Raw genomic sequence first — 18,895 nt, 5'->3', positions numbered from 1 at the left:
TCAATAGCTCCAAGATTAAAGTGCTGCATACACATCAGTAATTACAATCCAGTGATATATTCATGTTTGGTACATAAAAACCTGCTGATTATTATGTAACTACAGAGATGGGTAGAGTAGCCAAATTTAAGTAAAAGTACTTTTTAAAATGATGCACTCAAGTAGAAGTAGAAATCAAACTAACAACTTGAGTCAGAGGACAGCAGTACTTAGTCAGTTACCTGAGTAGTGAGATACTTAACAGATTAGCTGTCTGTCAGCTGTGTACACAACACTGTAGTAGTGACAGATGGTGGATCAAACCCAACACGTGTGACAGAAATGGGTGGGGCGGGGGACTGTAAACACCAACTGTGCCGCTCGGCTTACTTTCTGACTTGATTTATGAGATAGATGACTTAGCCGTGACATCAGATGCTAACTCTAGCTCAGATCAACAAACATGTTCCGTTAGCGCACAAAACTCGAAACACAAAATGCGATGCTATCTCCACGCATTTCTCCTGTGCATGGTTTTCACCTTCTTTTCGCTGTTGTATGTGTGCAGTCAACTAGCCTCCACCTTGGAGGAGGGAGACGACTGGAGCCTGAGAGAACAGGGGATACCCGACAGGAGCGCTCATGACAGCGGGCACCCTCTCAGGAAACGCCCAGGACTGGCAGGCCTCCGAGACAGCGAAGGACTTGACAGGTAGCTTAGCTAGCTAGTTTATCTGTCACATAGCATTAATTTCATTCCACGGCTGAGCACATTAGCTGCGTAACCTAGCAGTTAGCTTTAGCCTCATTTGGAAGTTGCTGTGAAGTTTAGTGAGGCTGTAATGTCGGACCGAAATAACAAGCTAATGTTAGCTAATGTTAGCCCCCGGGCTGATAGCATTTTGATCTTACCTGGATACATGTAATTTAACTCACAGATACAATATATTGTGCGTTTTATTTGTCCATTGTTTACAAGTTGTGTGTTCAAGTTTGCTATTGCTGTCTCGTTTGAATCTTCTAGCTACCACCTGTTAGCAGTTTAATGTATTTAGCTAGATAATTAATTAACCATTAACGTTACTGCTAACCTAAGTAATTCTGTGCCTCATTAGCTTTTAGCTGGATTTAAAGGACCGCCATCTGTTAAACCACTAACTCTAGGAGGCAGTTCAGGACAGATCTAACAAATAGCCGTAACCCCAAAACGTGTTTTCCAAGAGATTAATTCAATGCTGAGGATCCAAAAGATCATGTTTTTATTCTGTCAGGTGTAAATCAGGGTCAGTTTCTTACTGGAATCCATATTGGAGACTGCCTGCTGATGTTTGTGGAGTGAACTGCTTATTGGAATCACCTCTTAGGTATGACTGATTTTGTGCATCTCTATGAAAAAGATACCTATGCTCTTTAATATACAGTTGACTTCATCTTAAGACTTTCACCTCCTTCCGAAGTCCATAGTTCAGAGTAAATGATGGGCCTGTTGCTGCATTCACAGTGAACCTTGTGACTTCTCTTGAGTTCTCAAAAATCAATCAGATTAAAAAGTACTGTTTCACTGTATATGTTAACCTTGAATGTGTGTTATACTTCTCAAAGATTGACATTCATATTTATATAAGGTTCAACATGCCAGAATCTTCCAACTTTTTTATGACGTCTTATCCTGCATACAGTAATGAAACTATGGGTGGAGAATGATGTTAGAGGTCTCAGGGCTTACTTGATTCTGACAGTTTAACCCACGCTGGCAGATTAGATGCAATAAAACATTTTTTTCAGTTATAATGGTGTTTGTAGGTCTGCCATACTATGACATGTGTACGGTTGTGAGATATGATTGAAAATTGGACAAAGCGGTCATATTCATGACTTAAAAAGCAATAATTTACAAGGGATGCTTGGAGGCAGCACAGAGCATGAATGATTGCACTGTTCAACATCTTTTCATTAAACGTAATGACAGTTCTGCCCCTACAGGGCTGAGTACCAGACACTGAGCCTGCTGATGTCTTCTTTACTTTATTCTTTCCTTCACTCGTCAATATATTCTTGCTGTTGCAAGAATAAAAGCGAGTGCTGGTAACCAATCCATTTTGCTTTGTCTTGGCTCTTAGAGTGAAGTCAGGCTCAGCAGTCACGGAACACAGTGATGGGAGAGGTCATCTGGCTGTGGTGGCCTGCGGCCCCCGGCTGGAGGAGACTCTAACCATGCTGAAGTCTGCTGTTCTCTTTAGCAAAAAGCCTCTGCACTTTTACATCTTTGCTGAAGATGAGCTACATAACAGTTTCAGAAATGCTGTAAGTATCCTCCCCAACAGCACCAAAACTTGCATGTACCAGTGTATTCATTTTCTGGCTTTCCACAGTTTCAGGCATGTTTTTACAATTAAGACTTTATGTGATACAGCATGTTTCCCAATGGCTGAGCTGTATAGTTTATTTTATTTTTTTATTTACATGTGGATATTGTTAATACTTTTTCTTTGTGCTTATCTTTTCTTAAAGCTGGACTCTTGGCCCAGGACAGTTCAGGCCAAATTTAACTTCACCATCTACCCCATTAGTTTTCCCAAGGAAAATGCTAAGGAGTGGAAAAAGCTTTTCAAACCTTGTGCCTCTCAGAGGCTCTTCCTGCCGGTAGGTCTAGAGTCATCCATCGTCTGTATAACTTGTAACAATTAAACTTGTTGTTAACAGGAGTTATCCGTGCTCTTTTTTTCCAGCTGATCCTGAAGGAAGTGGATTCTTTGCTCTATGTGGACACAGATATCCTTTTTCTGCGGCCGGTAGAGGACATCTGGGCCCTCCTTTCTCAGTTCAATTCGAGCCAGTTAGCTGCCATGGCTCCAGAGCACGAGGAGCCACGCATTGGCTGGTACAACCGTTTCGCCCGCCACCCATACTACGGCAAAACAGGCATCAACTCAGGGGTCATGCTGATGAACATGACACGCCTCAGGGAGAAATTTTTTAAGGTATTGTTTTGGTAGATTTTTCTTTTTCTCACATGGCTCTTTGCAGTATTTTAACAACTGATATGCTGTCATATTAAATACAAACATCTTTACATTTAGTTAATGACTGAAACATGTAGAGATGTGTGAGATTTAGACATGGTTAAATAGTTGAGTACTGAAAGCAGCTTTAGGAGCAGCTGCACCACCAGTATTCACCAGCTGAGGTCACTCTTGTAATTCTTTCGAAACCATCACAATGAGCATCCTCAATTGGGAGACATAACCATTTATGTAAGTTGATGTAACATAGGGACAAAAGCATACTTTTTCCAGAATTGCAGGTTTATGGTTTCCTAATGCAAATGATATGAATCCTCTTGTGAATGTTGTATTTTTCCTTGCCAGAACGACATGACAACAGTTGCACTGCGATGGAATGAAATTCTGATGCCCCTTCTCCAAAAGTATAAACTCAATATCACGTGGGGTGACCAGGACCTTCTTAATATCATATTTCACCACAACCCAGGTCTGTAACACTGCAAATACATATATGTTATGTGTCAGACAAACTAGGCTTCACTGTAGATGATTGTTCTTTGGTACGTTTACCATCAACCATGCTTCTTGATGTGTTACAGAAAGCCTGTATGTGTTCCCCTGCCAGTGGAACTACCGTCCAGACCACTGCATCTATGGCAGCAACTGTCAACAGGCTGAGCAAGAAGGTGTTTTCATTCTCCATGGTAACAGGGGAGTTTACCATGATAACAAGCAGCCAGCATTTCGAGCTGTCTACGAGGCCATCCAAAAGGTAGAGAAGGCCTCTGTCACTGGAAATCTGTGGTTTCTCTGAGCCTCTACAGTAAAGTCAGAAATGTGCCTGTACTCAAATGCATTTATTTGTAAGTAGCCACCATACATTGCCAGATGATTCTGAATTGAATAGAGTATATTTATTCTTCCAAAAGTTTTTGTTCAGATTATTCCAGCATCAACCAACTGGAAAACTTAATGCAAAGTGAACTAAGGTTTGAACAGCTTTGTTTGTTCTAGTGAAGAGTGATGGTTTTATAAACTTTCTCTCGGGGGCTTCTGTTGCTTTAGAGGGCAGTTGTGTAGGCAGATCAGACTATTTGGAGAAACATTTACTAGTCATTACATTATCAATAGGCACTCCAGGCCACTGCTTTTCTCCCATGGATGCTTCCGTCCACCAGTGCTTAATCAATAGTCTGTTAAACATTTCCGTCATCCTGTCTCCTCTCTCCTGAACCAGACAAAACAGCCCCACTCTACTTGAGATGTTGTCAGCGTAAAAGGCTTAAATTTAGAAGTTTGATTCAGAGGTGGTGCATCTTGTAATTTAAGACATTCATTCCAACATTTATTTGAGAACATGACTAATTGCGGAGTGTCAAAATATCAGCATCATAATGTATCAATGCTGCCATCAACAAGAATCACTAACAAAAATTCTGAAATTCTAGACTCATTATGTCAGTCTGCACTTCTGAGCATTGCTGCTTTTCAGTGTAGTAAAGTTATAGACACATGCTTGCTTGAAGGATAAGGCTATTTTTGTAACTGTCCTCTAGTAAAATCCAATGAAAAGACCAAAACCGACAATGCGCTTTTATGTCTCCCAATACTTCCTAACTTCCCCAGCCAGTCTGCGGCACCCAGCTGAGTCCATTCCTCCCCACTGATCGTAAATCTTTTAAAACAGGTTTTCGAAACACTAATTAATTTCCTAAAACACCTGGGCTGTGCAGTTACTTAGCAAATATTGCTGGAGAAGGAGTAAATAGTGTATCTGATCTATTGTTTTCTGCTGCAGACTTGGTGCTTTAGTTAGTATTTACGGTAGTAGGACGGCGTCTGTGGTACTGACTCAGAATAAACTACAGTGCCCTTGGTCGTCATAAGGAAGAAACATGTCAGTCAGCACAATTGTATTTCTCATTGATGTGCTTTTAGTTGTTGTGGGACAACAATAATCAACAATGAAGGAATTAGATTTATCAGAATTAACACACACACACACACAAACACACACACACACATTACTTTTAGGAAGAATAGAGTGCTTGAAAAATGGACAACGTATTTCCACTTCCTTCAACTTTACAAAAATGATGCCAAAAAACCTAGCTCTGACTCAGTGGTGAGCGGGGTTCAGCTGTCAATCATAAAATCAGACCCCCTTTTCTTCTAGCATCTAGTAACTTAATTAAAGCTCAGCACTTTAACGTACATCAGCATGATGAGATCTAGACAGACAATCTCTTTCTTGTTTGGAAGCTGTCGCACCTATTCACATAGTGGAGATGGGGTTTGTGAGCCCGTCTACAGCTTGGCTTCACTTTCGGGGAGTTGTCATGTCATCCATCTTTAGATAGAGACAGTGATTAGCAGGAGCAAATCATTGATGGTTTTAGTTTTTTCAGTGGATTTTTGGTCGATAATAAAAATACAAAATCAACTTTGTCCTTTAATATCCTCCTCTTGGGTTTGTGGAAAAGCATGGTTTCACTTTGTTGAAATAGCTGGTGAGGTCTGGCTGCCTCTTTTACACCTTCTGTGAAATCTAAACATTGTCAGAATTATCATCATGCTTAAGTTGGTATGACACACTTCGGAGCACTTGCCAGTTCACTGCTGGCACTCGAAAATGAAGAAAGAACTTGGATTAAACATATGACATCTGTCAGGTTTACTCTAAAAACGTTTTGGCTTTTACAGCTTAAAAATCCACTACATATCCGTCATCAACGAGCGAGCAAGTCATCCAGAGAACTCTCGCTCTGCTTGCGCTGGTTGCTCGCCTTCGATCGTGTTGATTTCAGCACACCGGTCAACATGCAGCCAGCATTCGGGGGAGCAAGGGAAGCTTCATTAGCTGGTCTCCATCCATTACCGCCACAGGGCCCAGCCTGGCCACTATCAGTGCGGGCAATGTTCTCAGCCATTAGGTAAACGAGCAGGCTTCATTACGGGGCACTCGGCCCTCATGCCTCCATCAGTCTCTCAGACAGCACAAACACCCATACAGCATCCAAGACAGCATATATTAGACTCCACCAGATTATAGGAGGTAGAGGAGTGCTGTGGTTTGACATTAGTAAGCATAACAAGTTCTGTATCAAGCAAATAAATGAGAGATATAAGAGGTGGAGGAAAAAATCTATTCTTAGACGCATCATGATCCTCTCTTAAAGAATCTGTCTGCATACAGAAAAGTCAATAGTCAGATATTTAAAACCCATTATCACCTGTAACAATTTTGTAAGACCAGGCTGTACTTTCCATACAGCTGAGCCAATTGGAGGGTGAGACGCAACAGACATAAACATGTGCATCGCGTCTACTTTTAAGTTTGGCTTTTTTTCCTTGAGTGTGAGCAAAGTTAATGAAAGTAAATTAATCTGTTTATTGTAGGCATGGAATATTACAAATATGCTATGTTTTAAAATACAGAAATAAAAAATTCTGGTGCGTTAAGCAATGCATTGATAGTTGTTTTATAACCACATTGTAGCTCTCAGTATCAGATGGTGAGGTGCCTGGAGATTTCCACGCCTGGTAGGATCCAGATCTTTGTAACACAATTAGCTCATTAGAAAAAAAGGAGCCTGCTCTAACGGAAGAACATCTCATCCTTTGTTGTTTTAAGCTATATTTTGTTGAAGCTTTTATCTGCGTTTCCTGTTGCTCCAGCTCCTCAGGCCCCCCTCCTACTTTGTTCCCACTCACTCCTTTGAGGACGGCATCCTAAAGCCTAGAGCAGGCAATTCTGGAGGAAACTCTCATTTCCATCCCACCAAGAGCTCCTTAGTCAGCGCGGCTCCCAAGGCAGGCTCTCCCAGCCAGCAGAGGAGCTTGCAATAAAGGGCACTACCATTACCCAGCCAAGCCCACAGAAGAGTTGTAAAATTTTTAGTGCTGATGCTAGTTTGAGGCATCATGATGGCTGTGTGGACAACGCACCAGCAGCATCCACATAAAAATCGATAGGAGGCTGTTAATGGTGCTTTATTGCCTGCTGCAGTATATGAAAGATAATAAGGAAAGTGTGCTTTGAGTGACCTAATGCTTGGCCAAACCGGAGTCAAATGAGATGCAGTAAAATAGTGATTTCTTCATATTTACAAGAACAATAAAAAGAGTGGTGCACCTCAATATATAAACAAATAGCCAGCATTATTCACTGTAAAAAGCATATTTACATACTGTATAAGACCAAAGCCCCGGCTGCAAATATGGCTGGAGAGCTGGAAATTTTATCATTGCTGTTCACTTCGTAACACAAAAGCACACAATAATAAAGCATATCTGGATTGCTGCAGCTCAAGCTCCCCAATGCTGTTACGCCTTACTGAGTCCATTCTTGTGTAGTTGTGGTCATAGATATTCATCATGCAAACACACTCAGAATTGACAGATATGAATCAAATGCAGACTGTTGTGGTCTTGAATTGACAGTGATAAACGTGGCACTTAACTCATGTGATTTAAATGCAGTTCTTAATGTCCTTTCATGGCTCTCATACGATGTAACAGGTGTGTAGACACACACTTCGGCTGGATTTTGATTTAAAAGCATGTTATCAGTGTTTCTTGAGTAATATCAGGTGGAGGACAGTATCTGAAATGTACATTGGTGCAGCCATTAGAGAAACATGTAATACATTCTGATCTCAAAAATCAGAAATATAATAACTGCTCGTTTTCTTCTTCATTCCAGCACCCGTTTGGTGAAAGCATGGAGACTTCACTGCTTTTGCCACTGGAAGCGTCACTAAAGACCACCACAAGTAGCTACTGTGGAAGAGCCAGTCACCTGTTTACCAAGAAGTTAAAACAGAGCATCGCGTCTGTTCAGCAAGACACCACACTGAGAGGATGATCAGCACGTCGCTCTAATATCATTCCGTGATTAGCGTCTGATTAGTGATTTGGATTTAAGACACTCCTGTGGAGACAATGAGCTGGATGATTAACAGACTCAGGTCAACACTGAACAATCATCTGTTTACAAACTGCATATCAAGACTTGGGGAAAAAGAGAGGGCTCATCATTTTGTTTTTAAGTAAAGCCAATGTCTGTACATTTCTGTCCAGTGAACACAATCTGGCCACAGATGCTTTCTCACGGTTGTGGAAAATGCACTGAATCCACTTTGCCCTGTTGAGATTTTGGACTGCATTGATCCTATTCACACGGTGGCCATTTTCCTCTGACATCATGCTCAGGATGGAAAGCTGCAGGTTGCAGGGGAGTATAAACGTAGGGAATCCGCCAAATTGTTATCATTTCATCACTTTCCAAATTAGATACAAACTGAAAAGTTGGTGGACAATGAATATCTGGAGAGAAAGTGAGCCACGTTTTGAGGTAATATCACATATTTACAAAAACTTATTAGCACTTCAAAACCACTTCCTCACTAACTTTACTGTTTGGTTACATCCAATGTGTTTCACTTCCAGGCTTAAATAAATGTTTTCCAGTTAGTTGTAAGTGGTTGAATGCCAACGTTTGCTGTTGTCTAACAGACGCTAATGGGTCATAAAATATGCTGTTTTATCTTGAAAAATGGCCTCGATGTCCTGCGGGATGTTCACTGACCTTTGTCTTTTCAGTTGCTGATTAATGTGGACACAGTGAAATGATAACAGTTTGTCAGATTGACTAAATGTATATGGTTTGCGATCTGATCTGATCTGATGTAGTCAAAAGGTGATGAGAAGAACACTTACTGTAGTCCAAACAATTATGTTGTTTTGCAGAACCTGCCATCATTTGTACAATTGTTAAAGGTCTTTGGGGGGAAAAAATGCAGCATGGTACTTTAATATGCTGTTCTTATTGAGAGTATTTTATTAGAGTTGTTTTAATATAATTTTGCATTCAGGCTTTGTAATAGTGTTTTTGTCACTCCAGTATATCATGAAGAAATGTGGTTGTTATTTTCAGGTACTTGTTAGTTCTCCGGGATTTCTCTTCCTGTTTTTTTACCGAATGGAAAAAATGCTCATTAAGAATACTTTAGATTCTGATCTGTATTTATTATTGTTGGACATGTTTCAGGAAGCACTTTCCTTTCGTTTCACATACTCTGGTGTGGGATTTTTCAAAGCATTGTATATTGTACGTTGTTTTTGTATTTACGTATTTACCAATATCAATAATAATATACGTATTTACCTAAAACTGGAACAAAGGTAGCGAGGAGCAGGTAGTTTTTAATCAAACCAGCTAGTATCAGGAAATCTGCCTCCGGACAGGTTTATCAAATATTTGCACTATTGATTTGAGTAATCAAGAATTGTAAGAAAACATAATCATATCGGTTATATTAACATTTTACTGAAAAGCCAGCATAGATGTTCAAATGTATATCAGATGAATGGGAAATAAATATTTTATTAAAATCATTCTGATGGTGCCTATGTTGCAGTATGTACAGACACTGTGAGCTTGTGAAAAGGTTTAAGTGAAAAAGTCATTATTTTAAATGCAACACAGCTTCAAAGTATGTGGAGGTTTGGAATTTCCTTTGTATTGAGGCTAATTCATTCTGGTCTGATGAAATTATTTGACTGAATTTACTTTAAAGTGCTTATACTTTAAAGATTCCTATTATGCATTTTCATTTTCTTTTTTTTTTTTCCTTTCCTTTATTGTGTTTCAAGTTTCTTGTGCATGTAAAAGTTAAAGGAGCTCCTCTCCCAAAGAAAACACTGTTCCTGAGGTGTCTGAAATGCGTTGCCTATAGTCACACCTTTAATTCTGTGACTTCTTGACATCACACTGCGTCACCATGTCACACTTTATTCACGGTAGAAGTGAAGTTAACAGGAGGCTGAAAACACAACAGAGCTGACTGGAGACGCGGTGAGACATTCTCACTCATGCGTGTGTGAGCTGACCGTTCAGAGCAGACGGAGGGAGAATATGGTGTTGCCACACTGATAGGTTATGTGAGCATCGAAGCATGTAAACCTCTTCCAAAGGTGACCCAAAATAAAATTGTGAACTTCCTCCTCCTTAAAGCTTTACCTTGGAATGTCCTTACATTTTTGTATTTTTGTATTCTAATGAACTCTTCTGCATCAGCTATCACAACCACTTTGCATAAACATGTTGCCCACTTATGCCACACAAACTGCGAATATGATCCACGCCTTAGAAGGCAGCAGCAAACTGCAAATAGGATGTTACTGTGTGAGTGTGAAGTCTTCAGAAAGTGTTGTTAGATGGCCCAAAAGGAGATGATGTGTCTGGGTCAGTAGCCTCTGGCTCTTCATTTCACAGGCAGATTGACAGACGTGCCTGGAATAGACAATAGATCTGCGTGATGAATTTAAAATGGCCCCTTTTCTAAGAAGCTGATAGATTTATTCACTTTTCTTGCAGATAAAGTGATGCACTGAGTTTTCTGTATTTTCAAGAAATAATGACGCAACTTTGGATACAACAAAAGCCCTGCGCACAGAACACCAGAGGTCAATTTATTTCTCCCATGAAGTGAGAATACAATATTATTGAATACCTTCAAGCAACACCCTTAGTAAGATAGATGTTTACAGCTTCAATATGCAAAGAATATACAGTTTTTAGGGGGAGAGGCTAATGTGACTACCGCCTGGTTTCACTCCCCCTGAGTATAATGGTGATTGAGGTCTCAGTCTCCATCCGTCTAACAGGAACTGCCAATGGATTATTCATGTTATTGCTTGCACCACTTGGCCTCCGTAATGTTCAATAGCGATTTAAGGCCCAGGCATAAATTAAAACAGTCGGAGGCAAATGGCCCAACACGGAGTAAAAAGGGGTCACAATGTAAGGATTATGCAATATTACAGGCTGTGCAAAGTCATCCGCTTCCTCTTTACTTGACAAGAGTGCGGAGCTGACACCATCAACAGTTAATGTACGGAAGATGTTTGGAGTTTCAGGATGACAGGATCTGTTTTTCAGACGGCAGAGTCCATTACATCTGGAACCAGATGCAAAAATGATGTGTACTCACAATAACGATGCATAAACCCATTTCCTACTCATAAACTAGAATTCATTAGTACTTCCACTGAGACTTTGTGCATTCATGCAGGTTTCTCACAAAATAAAAAAAATGATAATATGCTAAATATTGCACAGCTTGAACATAAACTTGCAACCTCCTGGGGGCAGCAGGAAGAAGGTGTGATAACAACATTGATATATCTCCAGCTGAAATGACAAACTTGTGAAACACAGTTTCCTTTATAAATATCCACCTTAATAGGCACAAATAAAGAACACACAAATATCTTAGCTCTGTTTCTGTTTTCTTCTAAAGCATTATTCATTTCTTGGCCACTAGGGGACAGATACACAGCTAGCACCACATTCCTTTGTGCTGTAAACTTGTAAACATAATATTTGCAAATAAAAGCTTCTAGTCTGGCTTCTAGGCTAACATTCACTTTCCTTTTAGCCCTATTTTGGTCTCCACCAACTCCCGAGAAAGACCACCAAGTTTAGTTTGATAAACGCAGCTACGTCTTCGTGTTCAAGGTCAACCTGCAGAACATCCTGGAACTATTTGATTTGGAGTTGCATGACTGGTCAAGACGAGGCCTGAAAGACAGAATGACAATTATATTTTAAAAACAGCACCCAGTGACTTCTGAATGAAGGAAAGAGTGGGAAGAAAAAGCCGAAATGTGCGCATGCCTCAAATCCAAAACAATGAGGTAAAAGAGGCTTAAAAGCCCAATAGAGTGGTGGAGTAAGTGACGCTTCACTGTGTTTTCAGAGTTTGAGGAAGGCTTCAAACACACTGTACAGCTTGCCGTGTTTCAAGGGCTTCCAGGAAGAAAAGGGCTGTTGGGGTTCTCATAGATAACACATTACTCAGCGTGTAACACGACAACGCAGAAGTTTTGCTCATCAAGGGTGCCTCTGAGGAACAACTGATACTCAATCTGCTCATTTTGCAAGACAGCACTTCTGAGTGCCGATGAGTCTCCAGCTAGTCAAGTTATGAACCTGACAGCCAGTCATGTATCTTGTCAGTCTGATGAACTGAACGTAGTGACAGACCGGAGCGGGGATGAGACGAAAGTTTATCACACTTGAGTGGACCACGTGGAAAGTTCCTGTTCATCTGTTTCTCTGCTCCCCGCCTGCCACAGAAGGATATCATTTAACTAGTGAACATTTTGGTCAATAATACATTTGCCAGCTCTGCTGAGACAGGTATAATTGTGCTGATATGTGAGGGTTTAAAACAATTAATGTAATTTACCGTTGAGCATTAGCTATGCATGGATCCTTCAGCATCATGCTGAGAAGTGAATTTGCCAATGTAAGCAGAACAGGATGAGAAATATGCATATGGAAATAAAATGAAATTGCTACTTCAGTGCCTACAGTCAGACAGTATGTGGATATCACCTTGCCACTTTACAGATCTGACTCCCTCCTAGTTTCAATTAAAGGGCAACGCCACCAATTGTACACATTAAAATGTGTTTACATTTCTTAGGGTACATTACTGCATATGTGAAGAAAAAAAAAGTGGCATAAAGCCTTTTGTGGCATTGGCGGAAGGCACATGTTATATGATGAATACCAAGGAACAGCAATTGATTCAGCATGGCAAAATACTCAAAATGACAATATTAACAAGCTGATGTTTAGCACTTGAAATGTTCATAGTCTTAGTTTACCTGCTAATGTAAAAAAAATGAGAAAATAACAGTTCAAAACACTTTAAATAGAGTAGACCTATGGTGCTGTGTGCACTGTAAAATGTTTGAGAGTTTTATTTTCTCCTTTGCAGCCTGTCAGCTGGTGTCCTTGCAGTGTGTTCAAGCGCAGACTCAGGCGACGTGAGGCTAGACAACTGTCGGCCTTTGTCGCCACTAGTTCTTTGATGTCAGTTCGGTGACTGACTGCAAGACTGGCAGTGCCAGTGTTACACAGGTTGCTGGTTAAAAAGTGCATTCCTGAATTTACTTTTCTCAATTTTACAATTCAAATCTAGCGACTTATTTGAATTTTCCTCCACAAAGAACAGAGGGCGAGCTGGAATAATGACACAATGTGTTACAGCCACACTGTGCGGATCAGTGTTTCAACAAATAATCCATATTCCGGCTACCCGAGGGTGACGCCCCTCTCCTGTCACTCGACAGCCATAAACAACAGCTCAAAGAGCTTCCACATTGACCCCAAGGGCTCTTGCCTCCACTGCCATTGCATATACGACAGCTTGGCATGTTTTATAGATGCATAACATTCAAACACACAAAAATAAGTATGTTATTACTCAGTCGCACTCTTATATTGGCTTTTTATGGCCCAGTCGGAGCAAATGTCATTGAGATTGAGCATTCAAAATGCACAAGTAATACCGTCTGTATTACCGCTCATAAAAGAGGGTATCAATCACTTGAACTGACCTTTTTTTCCCCTGATGAAGTGTCTCATCAATGAGCCACATCCCAGTGCCTGAGGGCTTAAGGAATATTGGCTGAAATCAATGCCATGCAAAGTATTGTTAGTGAACAATATGCCCCGTGATTCAATATGCCGCACTTTCTTGATTGCATCGCAGACACCACTGACAAGCGGCATTAACGGTCTGAGCATGTGATTCATGGTAGCTGATTGACTGCACAGACTATTACGGGCACCCACTTTCATGTGCCAGAGTGACAGCGGCATCAGTAGCCATAAATTGTCTATGGCTTGGCCAAATGCCAAGAATGTGTTTGTGTTGACAGTCTGCATGCAAATGAATGTATGGTCATGTCTGTGTGTCTGACTGTTGACTTCTGGGAGGTGTGCCAAAGTCCCAGGAGCTAGCTTTAGCTCACATTTTTGGTTTGTTTACTGAGGCTCCCCCGGACCTCCTGTGGCCTGTGTGACCTTCTGTCGCCACAGCGACTCCAATTTTAGTGTCTGTCCTTTTCTCGTTCACCCCACATTGTTTTGATGGCTCAAAAATGACTGCGAGCCGAGGAAACTGTCTTCCATACCCTTGTTTATCACATCAGTTGTCTGTCCCCTTTCGTCTTTTTTAGTCCCCCGAGTCCTCAACCTCATATACTGTAGGTCATCTAATTGTCTTCCACGCATCCCTCCTTCGCTGGCATTTCCTAATGAATCTATCGTCCCCAGGCCCACGCGCGGGCTGCTTCATTGACTATCGGGGCGGCTCGACCTGCGCGTGAAACCTTTAATTGTTTTTTCCCCCAGTCTGACAGCCAGAGACACATGATGGATTTGCCACAACATTCATCTCTGACACGGAAAAGGACGATCCCTGCGTACCTTTCAAAACATTCACGGTCAAATGAGAACTTCTTTAAAATGCGACCAAGCCAGTGCAAACAGTTGTTTTAATGGGTAGATTTCCAGGCTTGGGTTGTAGACCAAGAGAAGTGTCTCTCATTTGGAGTCGAAAGTACATTCGAGGGAAATCCCCGGGGCTAAACGGGCTGTTCCACAAACTCCACAATTTACCACAAATCTCTCTCCACCTCATGAACTGTTGGCCGTGATGGAAGTGTTAAATGAGCTGGGAGGTTTGTGCAAAAAAAAAAAAAGTAGACATGCCCCTCATGTGAAACCTATTATAAAAAACCTAATCTCAAACTAATTTAGCATTCTATTCCTTGCACTCTAAGGCATTTGTAACACTGAAATAGATTAATCAGACACATTACAGCAACAATGCAATTTAAGGTCACCAAGCTGCAAGACGCATAATGAGCTGTATGGTTCCAACTAAGGAACAGGGCACAAATTGCTCCTAGAAAGCCATTTTTCAGACACCCTTGTTATTTTCAAGGGCGCTTTGACCACCAAAATGTAGAGATGGTTCCTCATCAAAGCGCCTGTAAGTCATTATCATTATTTATGCATGCTTGGAGCGATTGGGGACTTAATTTTTCAGTGATATGACTGATAGTAGGTTAGCGCAGATTACATGAAGATTGGATGGGATATTTCTCGAGATAAGCCGCAGTCTGACTAAAGCAGACGGCATTTTGTGATTTGTAAAAACGTCTGAACAAAGTCCTCTGGAAAGATTTGTCACTTTGATTTCCTAATTTTTTTAAGCAGCTGCTATTGTGTTCTGAGCCTGTAAACATGTAGTATCATTGTGTTAAAAGACATGTGGTCCCACAGAGTGAGAACGAAAAGGCAGTGTTCCTCATAGGCAAAAGAAACAGCCAATCACAGATGATCAAATATTAACCAGTTCCATCGTTCAGTAGTAATTATCAGCAAGAACGTAAAAATATGTAGAAATTCCCTGTTTCCCCAGGGAAGCAAATGACCGCTGTATTAGAAGCATTGCTTTATTATTACATTATTAAATTGTTAACTATGCTGCTGCTGAGGCAGAAGCAGTTTTAACCACTGTATACTTAGATTGGTATATTCCAGTGGTTCCCAACCTTTGGGTCAGGCCCCCTCGGAAGGGCCGAGTTAAAGTGAACGGGTCATGACGTGATTATTGGTGTAGAAGAAGAAGAAGAAAAAGCAAACAAAAAAAATGACATGAAGACCAAAAAGTTCTGCTCAGTAAAAGATTATATTTCCTCTTTGGGCCTGGAGCAGTATTTGAATGTACTCTCTACCACCACAGTAATCTCAGAACCACAGGTTGAACAATCCGTTACGACTCAACTGCCTCATCGAGAGGATCCATGACTATAGGTGTGTTCATTTGTTAAATTCTGAGCGGCATTTTTTCGTCTTACAGTGTACCAGCCCGCTCACTTCCCGCAGTAAGTTCTAGTTTGATATTAGAATTACATTTCCCCCCTAAAACGTCACATAAGTGGCTGTGCTTGCATTTTTAAAAAAAAATCTTGAGATGAATTTATGTTATAATCTCGAGAAAATGAAAGGCCAATTTTCTGCAAATAGTGAGATAATTTTTCACAAGAAATCGACTTCATACGATTGAGTGAACTATGACATATGCACACTGCTTGGTGAAAAGGACTCTGGAGTTCCAAGGCAACTTATTCCATTTGTTGCGAGCATGATTTTCTTAGTGCTTCAGTGGAAGGGTATTTACTTTATGGCTAATTATAGTCAATTTAAGGCAGATGCGTAAATGCCAGTGGGCTATAACCAACACAATTCTTGTTGGTATATAGTAGGAATATGTCAGGGTTATGGCATTTATCCTCACTGAATCCTGATTAATTTCTGTAGATGCTCATGTGTCATGTTTTATTTTCCGCTTCCTGTCTATGTCTTCTTCCCTGCTCCCCTGTGTTTCATTAATTAATCAGCCCCTGTGTGTTTGAGTCTGTGTTTTCTCTTCAGTCTTGATTCCTCTGTGTTTCCTGTGACTTTTTCCTCCGGTCCCGTGTTTACTCCTCTATGTCATCCGTGTTCCTGATTTTGTTCCCCGTGTCTTTTCGGTTTGTTCTCAGTTTGTTGTAATACTGTTTTTGTTTTGTTTTTTTTTGCTGGGATTCTCTTCTGCCTGCCTTTTTGTTGCCAGCTTTTTTAATGCTGGCATTTTGTTTTTGTTTTTTTAATTTGGACTTCGGCATTGTTTTAAAGCTTTTTTCAGTTTAAGTTACAGTAAACTTAGTTTGAATTTGATGACCCACATTGTTTATCAGATATCAAGGCTGCCATGTCTGATAAACATTACAAGTAATGCAAGGACACAAACTTTTTGTGTGATAACGCCTTGATTTTCTTTTCTTGATTTTTCTTATCTGGACATAACAAAGCGTGTTTTGGCAAGATAACAAAATAATTAACTTGTGATCTTGAGATAATGACATCTTAGAAATATTATTGCAAGCACTCATCTGTAAACACTAATTTTATGAGTAAAATATTACTTTCACAGTAAAGTGGTGTCTGCAGCAGAGTCAGAGGAGCAGCCACTGCTGTGTCGGAGAAGGCAACCGCAAGAGAAGAGACATTGGCTGTATTTAAGACGTTGTCCATCATGACTGGAGAATAACCAGATTTCAATTAAAGGGGAAAATCTTTATTGTCATGGGACCCAGAACGAGTCACTGGCACGTGCCTTAAGGGTCTGACTTCACTCTACTTCATTATCTCCCTCCTGCATGGCATGGATTTCCTTTTACCTTTACCCAGAAGCCATTCAATGTTCTCTTCACTCAATATTCTACCTATAAAGGTGTTCAAGAGAAATCAATTGAATAGCTGTGATGTGGAGTCAATTCTAAATTGTTACATTGAGTGAAACATTTACACTTAATGCTCAGGTTTTTTTAATATATTGATTACTTTTGTTGCAGTAGTACATGTAATGTATGAAGAATGTATATGAAAAGTGTCAAAGTGTTTCTTGGAATCATAACATCAGATAAGAGATTGCTTAACATCAAACCCTACAATTATGATCAATTATATTTGCTTCTAGATGAATAGTCCATGAACAAACTATGCAGAAAGCAGCTGCCATTTGACATTCCTGATAAAGACTGGTTTATTCTGCAGAACGTTTGCAACTTTATATACAATGTGAATGACAGTTTAATAAGAAGATTAATTTCTAATCCTGTTTGCAGATCACCAAGGTCTACTGTGTGACATTGGAAGATAATCCAGGAGGATTCTCAAATGATTATCTCACCAACACACAAACGCTGATATAATAATCCTCTGTGCCATTATTGTCACTGAGCTGGTGTTTAAATATTAACTCATATACTGTTAGAATGAGTCACACAGGGGCTAATAGACGTCAGGGTAAATGGCCAAAGAGCCACAGGACCCCCCCAAAAAATCATCATTTATTGAGCACATGTTCTAAATTTTCACAAAGTGAGTGTGTAGGTATGTGGTTGTTTTACCAAGCTAGTTTCCTATCAAACAATCATTCAAACAAATTAGAAAGAAAATGTCTAAAATGTTGAATTAAACGTTTGAATTATTGCCTGTCAAGGATAAATCCGTTTGAGGAAAGTGGAGAAGCAGTGCTCATTACAACCACTTATAGTTAGGGTTACATTGCATGAGTGACAGGTGAGACTGCGGTTGTTAAAGGTTCAACTCGTAGAGGAAGTTTTAAGTGACTGTTGACTTCACCTCTGGAGAACCTCACGGCATCAGAAGATGCCAAGAGGCACAACACTGTAAGGCTTTTCATCTAAGCATATGACCAACTTATTTGGTTGTTCTGGTGACTACAATACCATCTTGTTTGGCTTGTGTTTTCCTGTGACTGTGCGAAACAAGTGACCAAATAGAAAATGTATCTATAAATGGATGGATCAATTTATTTCTGTATGATTACAACCTAAGAGTTGGTCCCAGACTCAGTTTATGTATGAAACCCCCCCACCCCCCCCCAAAAAAACAGTTAGTAAATTTATTTTTAAAAAGATCATGATGACATTGCATATGTGTTTCCAAGCTTATTTCCGGAGAGTTATAGAGCTCAAGCTCGGCTTAATTTTGTTGAGGAAATCTGGGTCCTCCTGAGATGAGACCAGCTGAGAACCACTGGTTTAATGGGCCTTGCATTTGTACATAAAGGATGGTAGTAAAAGTGTAAATGCAGTTTACCAGCCTCACTGCATATCTGTATTCTAAGAAGACACCAAATCAACCAGTACTCGGTTGTGTTTCACCAAGACCCCTCAGAAGAGAACCGATGAATAATTGTTGGAAAATCAAAAAGATGGAATTATTCAAATAATGCAGCTGTCTGCGCAGGGTGCACCTGTTGACAGCTGCTTTCTCACAGTGTCACACTGATGGCTCTGTGGAACCGAAATCAATTCTATTGGTAAGACCTTTCTTATGATCCCTCCAATCTAATTATTCTCCTGAGCAGGCTGGCACATGGACTGAAATTGCAATGTGGCCCTGGTTTGTATCTTTGCGATTTCCTTCGAAAACCATTCGTTATTCTTAGAATGGTTTTTACTGATTT

General features: G+C 40.3%; 1 protein-coding gene across 2 annotated transcripts; it reads left to right on the top strand.

The window, feature by feature from the left end:
- The first annotated feature begins 295 nt into the window (after window positions 1–295).
- On the top strand, window positions 296–9,383 carry LOC119023807 (glucoside xylosyltransferase 1-like). Of its 2 annotated transcripts, XM_037105982.1 has the most exons (8): window positions 296–691; window positions 1,251–1,343; window positions 2,100–2,283; window positions 2,491–2,622; window positions 2,709–2,960; window positions 3,348–3,471; window positions 3,584–3,756; window positions 7,690–9,383. In XM_037105982.1, the coding sequence occupies exons 1-8, from the start codon at window positions 477–479 to the stop codon at window positions 7,849–7,851; spliced, it is 1,335 nt and encodes a 444-aa protein (XP_036961877.1). In that variant the 5' UTR covers window positions 296–476; the 3' UTR covers window positions 7,852–9,383. The 2 variants fall into 2 exon arrangements, with proteins under 2 accessions (XP_036961877.1, XP_036961878.1); XM_037105983.1 differs by lacking the exon at window positions 1,251–1,343 and having other exon boundaries at window positions 300–691.
- The last annotated feature ends 9,512 nt before the right edge of the window (window positions 9,384–18,895 follow it).

The sequence above is a fragment of the Acanthopagrus latus genome, chromosome 8, assembly GCF_904848185.1.
Source record: "Acanthopagrus latus isolate v.2019 chromosome 8, fAcaLat1.1, whole genome shotgun sequence".
Classification (NCBI taxonomy): Eukaryota; Metazoa; Chordata; class Actinopteri; order Spariformes; family Sparidae; genus Acanthopagrus; species Acanthopagrus latus.
This window is presented reverse-complemented; position numbering and strand designations above follow the sequence as displayed.